Source organism: Megachile rotundata, chromosome 4 (genome assembly GCF_050947335.1).
Source record: "Megachile rotundata isolate GNS110a chromosome 4, iyMegRotu1, whole genome shotgun sequence".
Lineage (NCBI taxonomy): Eukaryota > Metazoa > Arthropoda > Insecta > Hymenoptera > Megachilidae > Megachile > Megachile rotundata.
The window spans coordinates 8,245,917-8,263,769 of record NC_134986.1 but is presented as its reverse complement, the minus strand read 5'-3'; the positions used below and the strand labels follow the sequence as shown (position 1 = coordinate 8,263,769).

The 17,853-nt window shown below is 33.7% G+C and overlaps 1 protein-coding gene across 3 annotated transcripts in view; it reads right to left on the bottom strand.

Annotated features, from left to right (window-relative positions):
- LOC100877948 (cysteine-rich secretory protein 2) overlaps positions 1 to 17,853 on the bottom strand; it is a 115,985-nt gene that overhangs the window by 32,600 nt on the left and 65,532 nt on the right. For all 3 annotated transcript variants that reach the window (XM_076530384.1, XM_076530385.1, XM_003700976.3), the window contains one exon: positions 3,221 to 3,318. In XM_076530384.1, coding sequence (XP_076386499.1) covers positions 3,221 to 3,302 — 82 coding nt within the window. In that variant the 5' untranslated portion in view covers positions 3,303 to 3,318. The remainder of the gene's footprint in view (positions 1 to 3,220; positions 3,319 to 17,853) is intronic.

Below are 17,853 nucleotides of genomic sequence, written 5' to 3'. Positions count from 1 at the left end.
ACCCCGAGGAACTGTTAATGAATAAGGTGAATCTAATTAAAAGTTGAATTTTAACACCTTTTTTCGCGGTATCCGTGTTTTATAGTTGTCTGTTGTTGTTATTGGGTATTGACGTAAACCGGTAAATGTGGATTTATTTATACGCTAAGTTATCACGTGTTATATCGCCACACATTAAATTGCTATGTGTTGAATTATTATGAGTTAGATAAGGACAGATAGAATTACTACGTGTTATATTGCCACGCATTGAATAACTACACATTATATATTGCATGCGTTGAATAACTTCGTGTTATATCGCCGCACGGTGAAATATTACGCGTTATATCACCACGCGTTAAAATTTGAACGTGTTAAACTTCTACGCGTTATATCGCCACGCGTTGAATTACTATGTTTTGGATTACCACGCGTTATATTACCACGCGTTGAATTATTATGTGTTAGATCACCACGCGTTATATCGCCACTTGTTATTTCACCACGCGTAGAATTCCTATATATTGGATTACCGCGCGTTATATCGCCACTTATTATATCACCACGCATTGAATTCCTATGCGTTGGATTACCACGCGTTATATCGCCGCTTGTTATCTTACCACGCGTTGAATTATTATGTATTGGATCACCACGCGTTATATCGCCACTTGTTATTTTACCACGCGTAGAATTCCTATATATTGGATTACCGCGCGTTATATCGCCACTTATTATATCACCACGCGTTGAATTCCTATGCGTTGGTTTATCACGCGTTATATCGCCACTTGTTATATCACCACGCGTTGAATTATTATGTGTTGGATTACCACGCGTTATATCGCCACTTGTTATATTACCACGCGTTGAATTCCTATGTATTGGATTACCGCGCGTTATATCGCCACTTATTATATCACCACGCGTTGAATTCCTATGCGTTGGATTACCACGCGTTATATCGCCACTTGTTACATCCACTACGCGTTAAATTATTATGTATTGGATTACCACGCGTTATATCGCCACTTATTATATCACCACGCGTTGAATTCCTATGCGTTGGATTACCACGCGTTGTATCGCCACTTGTTACACCCACTACGCGTTAAGTTACCTCGCATTGTATCGCCTCTTGTTATATCACCACGCGCTTAATTATTATGTATTGGATCACCTCGCGTTATATCGCCACTTGCTATATCACCACACATTGAATTACTATATGTTGGATCACCACACGTTATATGGCTACTTGTTATATCACCACACATTGAATTACTACATGTTGAATTAAAAAACCCTTGATAACATATATTTTTCCTTTCCATTTTTAACTGCTATTAAACGATAAATGAATATTACATACTCACAAAAATCTAATTATAAAAAGGTTCGTTAAAATGAAAACAGTCTACGTTATTCTACATGGTCTTTTTCACAAACATGCAAATTTTATATTGGAAAGAATAAATAATAAAAGAACAACATGGTTGTATACATTTACGTGTTCCATTTAATCACCTCTACCAGGGATTAAAAATATTCTGTTATACTTCGTTATATATTCGTTGTATAATTCGATGTTATTCAACCGTATCGTTTAATAGTTAACGAAAACAAATTTCCAATTTTAATATTGAGGGATAAATTGACTCTGCGGGAAGTTTGTTTAAAAGCAACACGAAAAATGCACGCCATAGCTTTTTCTGCAAGGAAGTTCGCGATACGTTTCTCATCTCCGTGCCCGTTCCACTGTATAAATTTGACTCGCAGATTATAAAATTCTCCGAGTCACTGAACTCACAAAGCTACCGGCATTGTTTCTGTCAGTTTTATATCCATACTTTTTCCGGGTCCCAAAATTAGGGACGAATGAAGTTTAGAGGCGTCGTAACAGGTGCACATAATGAACGTTCGACTTTTGAAACTTCGGTATACCTGTCGTTTCACGGAAACTCGTAAAAAATACTAGATGTTATTTTATATGTTGGTTGTTTACGGAAACGTGGCGATAAATGTGCAGTCATACAACTTTTGTGTGAAATATTTTTTCGTATTTGCGGTAGTTAGAGAGATGTGTAAAGGTGCATATGTAGTTATGATTTTTGATACAGAAAAAAATGACCATGTATGGTGTAGTGCTTTATATGGGGTACGGTCACTTTTAAATAATTGTGATTGTGTATTTTCAATACTCAATACGAATAACTATTCTTCAAATTTCAAAATTTACAAATTCCAAAATTACCAAAATCCAAAATTATCAAATTTCGAAATTGTCAAATTCCAAATTTCTCAAATTCCAAATTTTTCAAATTCCAAATTTTTCAAATTCCAAAATTCTCAAATTCCAAATTTCTCAAATTCCAAATTTCTCAAATTCCAAATTTCTCAAATTCCGAATATCTCAAATTCCAAATTTCTCAAATTCCAAATTTCTCAAATTCCAAAATTCTCAAATTCCAAATTTCTCGAATTCCAAAATTCTCAAATTCCAAACTTCTCAAATTCCAAAATTCTCAAATTCCAAAATTCTCAAATTCCAAATTTCTCAAATTCCAAATTTCTCAAATTCCAAAATTCTCAAATTCCAAAATTCTCAAATTCCAAATTTCTCAAATTCCAAATTTCTCAAATTCCAAATTTCTCAAATTCCAAATTTCTCAAATTCCAAAATTCTCAAATTCCAAAATTCTCAAATTCCAAATTTCTCAAATTCCAAATTTCTCAAATTCCAAATCTCTCAAATTCCAAATTTCTCAAATTTCAAATTTCTCAAATTCCGAATTTCTCAATTTCCAAATTTCTCAAATTCCAAATTTCTCAAATTCCAAAACTCAAATTCCAAATTTCTCAAATTCCAAACTTCTCTAATTCCGCAATTCTCCAATTCCAAAATTCTCAAATTCCAAAAATTCTCGAATTCCAAAATTCTCAGATTCCAAAATTTCTCCAAATCCAAAAGTTCCTAAATCAAACACTTCATCATCAAACTTCCTAAAACCTCAAATTCTAAAATTTCTAATTCCCCAAATTCCAAAAATTCTAAAATTTCTAAACCTCTAAGTATCCACATCAAATCAATACAAATTTGACGACCAAGTCACGCGCTCCTGTTTGCAAAGATTGTACCATTTCCCATTGAGCATAGTTTCGCAACCAGAAGTCGTTTTCTGAGAACCAGAAACTGGATGGAAGGAAATCGAAGCAATTGAAATAAACGATACTTTACTTGGTTTATTGCGATGTGTCTTCCGTGGCACGGCCGCTGGCAGCGCCAGAGCTATTAGCACGATAATCCACAGCCACCTCATAATTTCCGGTTACGACCTGAAACATACGAACGAACGTGTTACTGAAAATACATAAAATCTCATTTAATGTGGTACACTTTCAAAAAGATCATATAACCTCTTTTTGGGAGTCAAAGAATTTTTATATGAATCGATTCTGTTTTTTTTTTAAACAATCGTTGTTTTATGAGTGGTTAAATAAGATACTTCAAGATAATTTATTTATGCGTTACACAATTCCAAAATTTCCAAAATTCCAACATTCCAAGATTCCAAATTTCCAAATTTCCAAAATTCCAAAATCCCAAAATTTCACAAATTTCCAAAATTTCTAAAATACCATAATTCCAGAATTTCCAAAATTCCAAGGTTCTAAAATTCCAAAATTCCAAATTACCAAAATTCCAAAATTCCATAATTCCATAATTCCATAATTCCAAGATTCCAAATTTCCAAAATTCCAGAATCCCAAAATTTCCAAAATTCCAAGGTTCTAAAATTGCAAAATTCCAAATTACCAAATTTCCAAAATTCCAAAATGCCAAGGTTCCAAATTCCCAAAATTCCAGAATCTTAAAATTTCACAAATTTCCAAAATTGCAGAATCCCAAAATTTACAAAATTACAAAATTACAAAATTCCAAGATTTCAAATTCCCAAAATTGCAGAATCCCAAAATTTCACAAATTTCCAAAATTGCAGAATCCCAAAATTTCCAAAATTCCAAAATTCCAAAATTCCAAAATTCCAAGATTCCAAATTCCCAAAATTCCAGAATTTCCAAAATTTCCAAAATTGCAGAATCCCAAAATTTCCGAAATTCCAAACTTGCACAATACCAAAATTCTAAAGCCCCAAAGTACCTGAATCCCGCAATCCCCAATTATCCCTAAAAACTCCCCAAATAATCATATTTCCACCCGATCCATCAAAAAGAATCGAAAGACCATTATCAAACCACCGTTTCTGCTCTTTGAATTCTGCAGTATATAAAATAACGACACACGTTACAGGAACATAACAGCAATGAGCTGCTTTAATCATCCGTTTGTACTCGTTAATCCACATAGTATTTTTTTTTTTTTATTTGAAACAAGGGAAATTCTACGTACGAAACTGTCCAATTCATTTGGACATTTCGGTCAATGGCAACGCGACAAACGAATCACAATTACGCGCCGCATGAGGTTCATTTGTAGCGTTATTATTTAACGGTGAAACGCTCGCTTCCCATTGCACGTTACTCTTTCACGAAATAAATTCTCCCATGAAACTACGGTATCATACAAATGCAACAAATTTCAAACTAAATTTCGGGGAATAACGTTGACGGTGTTGGTCTTGGATAATTCTTGTTCAAATGCAATTTTTTAATAAATTTATTATTAGACATTTTTTATATTTGTTAGACTCGTTTGAAGGTATATTTTGTTAGGTGTATTTATTATTATTTGTTAGACTGATTAGGGAGGTATATTTATTAGGTATGTTTATTATTATTTATTAGACTGATTAGGGAGGTATATTTAGTAGTTATGTTTATTACTATTTGTTAGACTGGTTTCGTATATTTATTAGATACGTTTGTTACTACTTGTTAGGCTGATTTGGTAGGTGTATTGATTAGATACGTTTATTTTTACTTATTGGACTGATTTGGCAGGTATATTCATGTGGGATTCGGTAAAGGGCGATTAATTTTTGCGTGGTATGAGTGTGTGAAACAAAAGAGTGCGAATTATATAATATATAAAAGCGTGACAGCGTCGAAAGCGAGAGAGTCTTAACCGAACCGTGGAAACGTTAACTATAATCATAAACTTTAATTTTGTGTATTCCTTCCAAATTATTAAATTTCTACTATTACTTTAATCCGTTGTCTAATCTTCTTGCTCCCATCCTACATTCATTAGATACATTTATTAGATACACTTGTCAGAGTGATTTGGTAGATGTATAGATTAGATACGTTCATTACTACTTGTCAAACTGATTTGGTACGTATATTGATTAGATACGTTAATTTCTACTTATTGGACTGATTTGGTAGGTATATTCATTAGATACATTTATTAGATACACTTGTCAGACTGATTTGGTAGGTGTATAGATTAGATACGTTCATTACTACTTGTCAAACTGATTTGGTAGGTATATTGATTAGATATGTTTATTACTACTGGTTACACTGATTTGGTACGTATATTGATTAGATACGTTAATTTTTACTTATTGGACTGATTTGGTAGGTATATTCATTAGATACATTTATTAGATACACTTATCAGACTGATTTGGTAGATGTATTGATTAGATACGTTCATTACTACTTGTCAAACTGATTTCGTAGGTATATTGATTAGATGCATTTATTACTACCTATTAGACCGATTTGGTACATATATCTATGAGATGTATTTATTACTACTTATTGAACTGATTTGATAGGTACATTTGTTAGATACATTGATTACTACCTTTTATACGAATTTAGTAACTGCATTTGTTAGACATTTGTTATTACTAATCAGACTGATCTAGTAGATACATTTATTAGATGCATTTATTAACTGCATTTGTTAAGCACATTTGTTGCATTCATTTACTAGACACATGTCCTCTATTTATTTGTTAGATCCACCTATCAGATGCACTTGTTAAACGCAGTCGCTAGATATGGTTGCTAGATATGCTTATTCAATGCATTTATGAAATGCATTTATTAGATGCATTTTTTGCATTCATTTACTAGATACATTTATTACATACTCTTCGTTAGATGTATTTATTAGATGCACCTATCAGATGCACTTGTTAAACGCAGTCGCTAGATATGGTTGCTAGATATGCTTATTCAATGCATATATGAAATGCATTTATTAGATGCATTTTTTGCATTCATTTACTAGATTCATTTACTAAATAACTTGTTAGATACATTTATTTAATACATTTATTCGAGGTACTTATTAGACACATTTATTATATGCATTTATTTGATACACATGTTAGATACATTCAATAAGTACATTTATCGTATTCAGTTACTGCATATATTTATTACATACATTTTATTAGATACTTTTATTTCATACACATGTTAGATACATTTAAATGATACATTGATTGTATTCAGTTACCACATACATTTATTACGTACATTCTATTAGACATATTTATTTCATACACATGTTAAATACACTTAATAGTTACATTTATTATATTCAGTTACTGCACATATTTATTACATACATTCTATTAGATACATTTATTTGATACTCGTGTTAAATACATTTAATAGTTACATTTATTATATTCAGCTACTGCATATATTTATTACATACATTCTATTAGATACATTTATTTGATACTCGTGTTAAATACATTTAATAGTTACATTTATTATATTCAGCTACTGCATATATTTATTACATACATTCTATTAGATACATTTATTTGATACACATGTTAGATACATTCAATAGATACATTTATTATATTCAGTTACCACATACATTTATTACATACACTCTATTAGACACTATTATTATATATATTCGTTGCATACATTTATTAGGTCATAGCCATAACTCACTAAAGACTGCATTTCACCCAACATCGATACAACGTTTACGTCTCGAATCGAAGCATGCTTATTCAGCGAACGAACTCGTCTACCCGACGACCCGCGCAAGACTTTGAACTTCTGCCAAATACTGATCGTTCAAGGTATCGTTATGCATTCGTTCGCGAGAACCTAAGCGAATAGTTTACAAGACTGTGTCGTATCTCGATTTCAAGCTCGACCGATCAGAAACCGACGCAGGTGGAGGTAAAGGGTCGCTTTTGTATCATAAGCCTCTCTGCATTGAGCACCTTCGTCTCAACGAGAATTTCGGCAACGATATTTTTAGAAGCGCACACGAAGTTACGTCGAATCATGATGCCTTTGTGAGGTTAGAAAATTAGAAAGTCAAAGAGGCAGTTTACGAAGTTACGTGGAGGTACTCGAAATTCTTCGACCACGCGCTCCGAATTCTAGAGGATGTGGAACGAGAATTTCCATTTCCAGTTACGAACTTTCAAGTTACATGATCAGCAATTTCAAAGATGGACATCTATATTTTAGAATCGAATTTGGAAGGGTTAGGGACTTAGGAATTCAATTTTTTATATGAGGACTTGGGGATTTAAGAATTTAGAGGTTCAAGGTTTTGATTTAGGGATTTGGAAATTTAGAGGTTTTTGTTTTAAGGATTATGGGAGTTAGGGTTGAAAGACTTGAGAGTGTAGGAATTGAGAAATTTCGGATTTTGGGAATTTAGAGATTATGGAAATTTGGAGTTCAATGATTTAGAAAGAATTGATTTGGAGAAAGATTTGAGAATACAAAACTTGGAAATTTGGGTTCTTAGAAATTTTGAAATTTATACATTTGAAGATCTAAGATTTAAGATTTAAGATCTGAAGATTTAGAATTTAGAAATTTTTTGAAACTAAAATTTGAAGATTTTGAAAAACTTCAAAACCCAAAAATCTGAAAATCTAATAACATGGAATTTTATATACTCGATAATTAAAAATTGAGTACAATTAAGAATCAAAGAATGTAAGTAGTTCAATCCATCTATTATTGAATGAAATAGTTTTCAATTCGATTTGCGTTTGAAAACCGCTTTGTTCAGCGTGTTCCACTAACCTGACTGCTGCACAATAAACAAAACAACAATAGTTTCCTATGTTATGGCATTGTTCCACTTTTGTTCTGGCTTTATAAACACTGGGGATACGTGTTCCACTTTGTGGCAAAACAGGGGAGCACTCTCAAGGGTGAACGCTGTGGTCGCTTGCTTCTAACGTGAGTAGTAAAAGCAAGGATATGGTCAGCCATGTCTGATCAAGGCCGACCTCGACCACTAAAGCCTACCTACCTCCATGAAACGTTAGTAGCTTCGTTGAAAATCAAATTTCTCGTGAAACCCTAATAGAACACGTATTTACGAAGACGCTTATCGTACAGGATATTAAAAATTAAGAATATTAATTTTCGCAGGTTTCTGGATCGACTCTATTTGTTCGTTTATCTGTTTGTTTGTCTGCGCGCTGTGGGTCACAATTTTGGGTCTTTTGACTTGAAATTTTAAGGGTAGACTCGTGAGACAAATTCAATTTGTTGTATAAATTTCGGCAACGATCTGATGATAGGAACCTGTCGAGAGGGATAGTTAATTCGATAAAAAATCGATGTTATCGAGAAAATTATTTTGACATTTTTCTAATTTTCAAGTTGTACTTATAGTACTCTGCAAAAAATACTATATCAAAAATTTACTATATACAAAATGCAATTCGATGTTACAAATATAAGGCATAAAAAACTAAATTTGTTAACTTATTACTATAACTTGTAATATCTATTTGTTAACTAGTTAATCTGTTACTTTCTTCATTTCTTGACTTGTCATTCTTGAAACTTGCAAATTCACGTTAAGCAGTTAACTTGTCAACTTGTTACTTTGTTAACTTATCAAATTGTTAACTTCTTAACTTGTCAAATCGCTAGATTTTTAACTTGCCCAATTTTTAACTTGGTAACTTGTCAAATTGTTAACTTGTTAACTAGTCAACTCGTCAAATTGTTCACTTGTCAACTAGGCAACTTGTCAAACTGTTAACTTATTAACTAGTGAACTTGTGAAATTTCTAGCTTGTTAACTACTCAGCTTATCAAATTGTTAGATTGTTATCTTGTTTCCTTGTTACCTTGTTACCTTAATAACTTGCTAACTTATTAACCTGTTAACTTGTTGACCTGTTAACTTGTTGAACTGTTAACTTGTTAACTTGTTAACCTGTTAATCTGTTAACTTGTTAACCTGTTAATCTGTTAACTTGTTAACCTGTTAACTTGTTGACCTGTTAACTAGTTAACCTATTAACTTGTTAACCTGTTAACTTGTTGACCTGTTAACGTGTTGACCTGTTAGCTTGTTGACCTGTTAACTTGTTGACCTGTTAACTTCTTACCTTGTTAACTTGTCATTTCGTTAATTTGTTATTGTCAATCAATTAACTAGTCAGCTTGTTAACATGTCAACTTGTTAACTTGTAAACTTGTCATCATTTTCAACTTATTAACTACCTGAACAGTTAACCTGTCAATCTCTTAACTTGTTAACATATCATCTTGTCAATTTGTTATTTTTAATCAGTTAACTTGTCAATCTGTTAACTTGTAACTTCTTAACTTATACACTTATTACCTTATTAACTTGTCAGTCTCTTAACCTCTTACCATGTTAACTAGTTAACATGGTATCTAGATACGTCGTGAATTTTCCACATCACTTATTTAATTGTTAATACGTGTCACAAGGTTCATAAATACCAGTGTACTCCGTTGCAAGCACATACTGTTATATTATGCATCATAAATGCATACACATCCGTCGACACAGATTTTACTAGGCATCCCGTTAAAGCTACTACATTTTCGCTCGAACTGCTTCACTATAGTCCTGATTCGGCTTGAAATTCAAGCAAAATTTATAGCACGACTTCGAGTGTTGAACACGGCAACACTACCGTAAATATTTTCATTCAATTTTGTGAACGTAGCTGCGACCGTGCCGATAACAAATAACGTCGCCTTTCACGAGAATGCACGCGAGTAATTAACTTCGGAGTCTTTTGAAGTTTTATTCGGATGATAGACGACGATCAGAAAACGATTTCCCTTTAGCTCGTCGAGTTCCGTGCCGCTAAGATCTCTAACGTTCCCGTTGATTCAGTTAATTACGCGAGACTTTGATTATCGAGCCGATTGCACGTGCATTTTCAAGCGGCTCACTTGAACGGAACGCTGTAATTAAATTTTTACTCGAATATTTCCATGGAGCTGGCTCGAAACAGTCACAAAGAATGCGCTGCCTTTGATTTTCGATTAAAAAATTCGCGTTACACGCGTGCGAACGAAGGCTCGTATAATTGAATGTAATTTTGTTTAACGGATGTGTAATTAAATATTTCGATGTAGCTCGTGTGTAAGATTACTGATATGAAATGTCCAGAGCTCCAAGTTTGAACATTTAAAAATTTAAAGATGCCGGTATTTGGAAAATTTAGAAATTTAGAAGATTTGGAAATTTGGAAGATTTGGAAATTTGGAATATTTGAAAATTTGGAAATTTGGAAATTTGGAAATTTGGAAATTTGGAAATTTGGTAGATTTAGAAATTTGGAAATTTGGAAATTTGGAGATTTGGAAATTTGGAAGATTTGGAGATTTGGAGATTTGGAGATTTGGAGATTTGGAAGATTTGGAAATCTGGAAGATTTGGAAATTTGGAAGATTTGGAAATTTGGAGATTTGGAAACTTGGAAATTTGGAAGATTTAGAAATTTGGAAATCTGGAAGATTTGGAAATTTGGAAGATTTGGAAATTTGGAAGATTTGGAAATTTGGAAGATTTGGAAATTTGGAAATTTGGAAATTTGGAAATTTGGAAATTTGGAAGTTTGGAAATTTGGAAGTTTGGAAATTTGGAAATTTGGAAGATTCGGGAATTTGGAAGATTTGGAAATTTGGAAATTTGGAAATTTGGAAATTTGGAAATTTGGAAATTTGGAAATTTGGAAATTTGGAGATTTGGAAATCTGGAGATTTGGAAATTTGGAAGATTTGGAAGATTTGGAAGATTCGGAAATTTGGAAGATTTCTATTACAAGATTAGTATTACAAGATTCAGACTCCAATTTTGAGATTTTTCAGTTTACAATTAAGTAGCTCTCGGTGGCTAACGATTAAGCTCGTTCTCAATACTCGGTGTTATAGCAGAGTGACATTACGTTTATCATTTTTATTTCCGAGGATCGGGAGCGGAAGAACAGAATATAGCAGTGGATGTCGTCTGTCGACAATCGATTGCACCCGTTCACCGTGAATATAGACGCAAATACTCTTAGAAACGGTCGCTTGTTATGCAAACACGCACGTCCAGGACCCGGCAGGGCTGCTTGTATCGAAAACGAGCCACACTGGATTGTTATTCAGCACGATAATAATGCTGTCTGAATTTCTCCCAGTAAGGAGGTAGCTTGAAATCGAAACGACAAAACGGAAGCTCGCGAATCAACTAGCATCCTCCATTCTTCTTTGTCGAACGGGACATATTACCTTAATGATCGAATAATTGATATCCTTTATCTACTTTCTGAAACTATTTTATACATATATAGACAGTATCATAGTACGATATGATACGAATTGTTAAGAATAAAATTTTACGTGAACAATATACTGTATAGTATTTACGTAAACAATATACTGATGTCAACCTAGAAGTTGGATCTTTCTAAATCAGACATTTGATGCAACCTAACGCAAACAGTACAATATTATACTTTTACTTAGTTTTATACTTGTAAAATTTTAGTAATAATTGCCAGTATTATTTATTGACTTTCGACGCTTCTTCATCACTTTGTTCAATGCATTATTTGTTCGAATTGTTGTTGTTGGTTTTACGTAGCAAATAGTATTGCACGAAGGTGTCATCCACAACGGTTAATCATTATCCCGCGAAAGCTTCCATTCAGCGGTAACTCATTTACAATGTCCGGTCGTAAAACGGAGCTTTCACCATAGAACTTCGGCCGCTTTTATGTCTCAATTATGAATCCTCGCTCGTTTTAAAACTTAAGCCGTCGGGCGGACATTTACGATCCGATTGAATGTGCTGGACCGATAGTAAAACCGAATTTATATCGGGTCTTGAATTTAAGAAGAAAGTTACGCTCCGAAAGAGGCCATCCGTTTAATTATTACCTCTTGCTAGATCGCTCCTTTTATAATAACTTTTGCAATTTCTAGTTGGTTCATTCGTTTTGTTGTCACTTTATCGTAAACAGGCTTTGAACGTTCATTCGCGATGAATATTTTAAACTTGGGATATTTGTGTGCATAAAATGCACGGTTCTTTATTAGAAACATAAAATATGAGTATGTGTTTGAAACTATATATGTGTTCATATAAAATACGTATCTATATAAGGTACATGGAATATGTACAACGTATACAACAAGTAAAAATGAACAAAACAATTGTTCAAATAAATTAAGAGCATATTAATATGCATATGTGTATGGACGTATGTGTATGAACATATGTGTATGAACATACATACATGCATATGTGTTTGCAACATATAGAATGTGTGTAACATGTACAACAAATAAAAATGAACCAACAAGTTATTCAAATAAATTAAAAACATATTAATATGCATATGTCTATGGACATATGTGAATGAATATTATACATATGAACATACATACATGCATATGTGTTTGCAACATGTAGAATGTGTGTAACATGTACAACAAATAAAAATGAACCAACAAGTTGTTCAAATAAATTAAGAACATATTAATATGCATATGTCTATGGACATATGTGAATGAATATTATACATATGAACATACATACATGCATATGTGTTTGCAACATGTAGAATGTGTGTAACATGTACAACAAATAAAAATGAACCAACAAGTTGTTCAAATAAATTAAGAACATATTAATATGCATATGTCTATGGACATATGTGAATGAATATTATACATATGAACATACATATGTGAATATGTGTTTGCAACATATAGAATGTGTGTAACATATACAACAAATAAATATGAACAAAAGATTTGTCGAAATGAATTAAGAACACAGTAATATGCATATGTGTATGAACATATGTATATACATATCTACATATTCACATACGCACACATATGCATTATACATATGTACATATGACCTCAATATCTATGTTCCACATATGTAATATTTTATACTGCACACACAATAGATAAATATATAAAAACTTGACAAAAATGTATGGAAAATATAATAACATACATATGTACCTATCATGTGGTACAAAAGCATGCAGCATCTAATCAAAAACGATGAACAACAAAACATTAGTATTCTACTAATACAGTAGTATTCTGCTATTCTATAATCTACTAGAAATGTCTCAAAATTCGAAACAGAAACGTAGAGATAATCACGTATCCATAATGTCTAGAAGGATGCTTGCATCGAACAACATTATTTCATGACAGTCTAAAGAGAAGTTTTACGACGGCGAGCAGGTGAAAACCTCTTAAAATAATAAAAAGGAACGTTGTCATCCTCGGGGTTTATCCGTGAAACATCGCATTACCATCGTAATCCTCGGTACAAGGTACGTTACGATGATAACGTTGTCAAAATTCATCGTTTTCTCGTGTCGAGGTATATGCGCTTCGTCCTGGCCGATTTTCGTGGGAACGCGAACGAGATTCGGCTTGCTCGAAACGAGCAATTACTCCGGCTCCGGTACACGCTGAACAACGTGTAACTTTCACGAAGAACATTGCTGCTGGATGAATGGTTGTTGCGATGTGAGAAACGTTGTACTTGACCAGATCGATCGTCGTGTTCCGTTTCCATCCGCTTCTGTATTAAAACACCGTTCGAGAATGTAAACCGTGTTCGCAAGGAAAATATTTCCATCGTTCCCAGAATTCCAGTTTGTTTCATCGAGGATCCGATATTGCGATATTGTTGCCAATATATGGGATAAATTTTCTTTCGTCAACAATATTTACCGTTACGTTGCGCAAATACTGCAGTATCCTCCGAATCGATATTTTCGAAATATTGGGCCACTTTTAACAATGTTTTGTAATTTTTGAAGTATCTCGTTCCAAAGAAGATGTTGCTAAACACTAGGTTTAATGAACGGTTTAGGGACGCGCGTCATTTTTGCGCATTTCGAATTCTTTTAGGAAAATTACAAAAACAGTTCGTATTTTTATTTTAACTTGTACTGACTTTTATTCGTTGAACGAGGTAAATATATATTGAAGTCTATTTTCTTCAAAAGCTTTGAAATATTGAAATTTGCAATGTGGTATACCTATCTCTATGTGCGTCAATTTGACGCGATCGTAATGTAAATAAAATTTTTAGTAAATTAGTTTGACCATGCAAAAATTACAACAATAACTATGAATGCACCGACAATATCTTATAAACGATGGACTTCACTAGTCCGGAGTCGCACGCTGCCGGCTCAGTCCGTGTGCCGGGTTCAGACCCGGTCGCAATACAAATCGCAGTTCACAGGGTAGGGAAGTAAAAATATGAATGTAAAATATTGAAGTAATGTACTAAAATATTATTGAATAATAAAAACTTTCTATAAATATATCTCATATTTTCATTTGTTACTTGTAGTGTTTAATTATATCGCTTTCTAAGTGGTTTTTCTTTAAATGTATTCGTTCATGCGTCAAATTGACGCGTGTTCGTAGAGATAGTATATAAGAATTTTCATCACTCTGAAATCCAACGTATACAACTCTCAAATCCGCAAAATTCTAAAAATCCCAAAACTCCCGCCTCCAAACACCCTTGTCTCTGAAAAAACAGGAACAACCAGCAGCAGAAAACCGGGAGGAACAATGTAGCAAGGCACATCAATCAAAACAAGCAGAAAGCGCGACGAAAGTATTAAACGTTGTCGACTGGCGTCCTAAAAATAAATCATTGTTCCGTTTGGCGTTAAGAGAAAAGAGTGTACCGTGGGCGGGGGCCATGAAAATAAAATTCTGGCTGGATATATTTTCGCAGAAACGAGGGAAACGGAAACGTTTATTCCCAAGAGATTCGCGGCGCCGCAGGCTCGTTTGAGATGCGGCGCGCGAGCAATTTGAAGCGGTATCTCTGTCGGCTTCGCACCAAGCCGACCTCTGCTTGCATTGTGCGATGCCGCACTGCTCGCGACCGCTTTCATACATGTATGCATGCCTTGGGACACGACGAGCACGATTTTATAAGGGATTTTATCCATTCCGAGTGAATACCTCGCGCCAAAGGGCGCAAACCGACCGAGCTGTTTCATAGTTTAACTCGTTCGCTTACGGTAAACCGCTGACACTCGCTAACAGCGAAACCATACGACCTTTGCTTTAAGCGCTTATATCGTCTTTTCAATACGTCTTCCTCTTTAGAAAGAGGAACTTATGCGTCGTCAGTGACGTTTAAACGAACCATTAGGATTCCCAAGAGAATACCAGTGGATTGTAAAATTTCACTTTGACTAGAATTTATTTTGCTGTGTACTTGACTCGAGAAATTCGTCTTACGTAGTACTGTCGATCATCTGTGAAATATTAACTTTGGAACTTATGGGACAACTGGACACATTCTGCGATTGCTACAATTAATTCAACCCCAAATAGGAACTGTATGTACGACGTAGTGTAAACAGTAAGCGACGATTAAACGACGCGAGTTAGGATTCTCAGCAAGTAAATATAAGTGGACTTGCTATGTACTTTTTCACAGCATCTCTCTCGATTTAAAAACCCTCTGGCACAAACTGGATGAATGTTCGTTAATTCGTCCTACAAAAAAGATCGCCACGTTTATATAACTATGTTTTAAATAATGTGAACATTTCAAAAGTGGAGCATCGAATTTTTAATCGTTTCAATGTTGCAAACGAAGCTGCCTATCACGTAATAGCAGAGAAATTTATTTATTTTGACTCGGTGAATATTTGTGAATTTGTTATGCCCCATAAAAAAGATCGCTAGCACGTGGTGTAAATTGTATGTGCCTCACGGCGTTAGGAGTAAGTGACAATTAAACGACGCGAATCATCAGGATTCCCAATAAGTGAATATAAGAGGACCGTATCTAAATGAATTTAACTTCGGACTAGAGTTTATTTTGCTATGTACTTGATGACTCGAGAGTCTTCGAAGAATTTTTACGTTTCAAAAGCTCGGAGTGGGTAGAATTTTTGTGACATTGTTGAGGGAAAACAGTTTTCTATTGGTTTAGGGAAAATTCGGGTGGAGATGGAAATACAAGTGACGTATGAAGTGGATCTGTTTACACAAAGTGACCGTAGCAAGTGATAAAACCAAGCAAAACTTCGACATGGATAGAAAATTGTAAATAAAAGACTCTACTGCTAAGGTTAAGAGTTCACAACCTGATCTACAATTCTATAAGTGTGAAAATCTAACAGTCTAAAGATTTAGAAGTCTAGTTATTCAAATAGCCACAAATGTAAATTCCAGAAACCTAAGAATCTAGAAATCTAGAAATCCAAGAATCTAAAAATCCAAGAATCTAAGAATCTAAGAATCTAAGAATCTAAGAATCTAAGAATCTAAGAATCTAAGAATCTAAGAATCTAAGAATCTAAGAATCTAAGAATCTAAGAATCTAAGAATCTAAGAATCTAAGAATCTAAGAATCTAAGAATCTAAAAATCTAAAAATCTAAAAATCTAAAAATCTAAAAATCTAAAAATCTAAAAGTCTAAAAGTCTAAAAATCTAAAAATCTAAAAATCTAGAAATTTAGAAATCTAGAAATCCAAGAATCTAAAAATCTAAAAATCTAAATTTATCGCTAAAAAACAAGAATTAGAAGAAAATATCTCGAACTACCGAAGTATAATTGCTTCACATTTCTCGTGATTTCACAAGTAAGGAAAACGCACTCAAGTAATACAGTAGGTTTTAAATTCCCTCCGAATTCTGTCTACACGTTCAGCAATAAAACATTCCGCAGCTTCACTCGAATTCGAAGCAATATTACCAAGCTAGGATATTCGGAATTCTTCCCAACTCTATCCATACAATGGTCGAAAGCAAACTGCTCTAAAATCCCCTCTCTGTATTTATGCGCGTGCATCAAAGCAGCGAGAAGCTGGAATAAAATCCTTAAAACAATCAACCCGACTAAACACAATCGTGTCTGAACATTCCGTCTCCGAAACAAATCGCCAGACATCTTCAAGACGAAGAACATTCCTCTCAGACAACTCCAGGGACAAGAGGTCCCTTGATTCATGGAGATCTTTCTCTCGGTTAAAGACACGCTCCTTAATTCAATTCACAAAATTTCTGTTGTTATGCGAGAAGAACGTTGGCGTAAATAGAAAAGGAGCTGGGGAATTTATAGGGATTAATGGAGAAAATGAACAATTATTGCGGTACAATGAATCTTTGTTGGATATTTATATTATAATTGGTGTATGGTATGTTGTATTGGTAATTTGGAGACTTTAGAAGGTAGAACGTTTTGATGTCTCAAGTTTTCTGGTTAAATTGTTTGATGTGAAAAGATTTTGAATTGTTGGGATTTTTTAATTTTAGAATCCCTTGATTTTTAAGTTTTGAAAGTTTTTGGACATACGTGCTGAAGTCTCTAAGTCCTCATATCTTCAAATCTTCATATCCACGAATTCTCTGCTCATCACGTTATTACATTCCTAAATTCTCAGAGCACCAAATTCTCACCTTTCCAAATTTCCAAATCATCCAATTCTCAAATCTCGAAATTCTTACACCTCCACATTCTTATATCATCAAATTCTCAGGCCCTCACATTCTCAGTTCGTTAAATTTCTAAATCCTTAAACTCTCAAACCATCAAATTCTGCAATGTTTTAATTTCCAAATGTTCAACTTCTCACACTTTCCAATTCTCATAATTCCA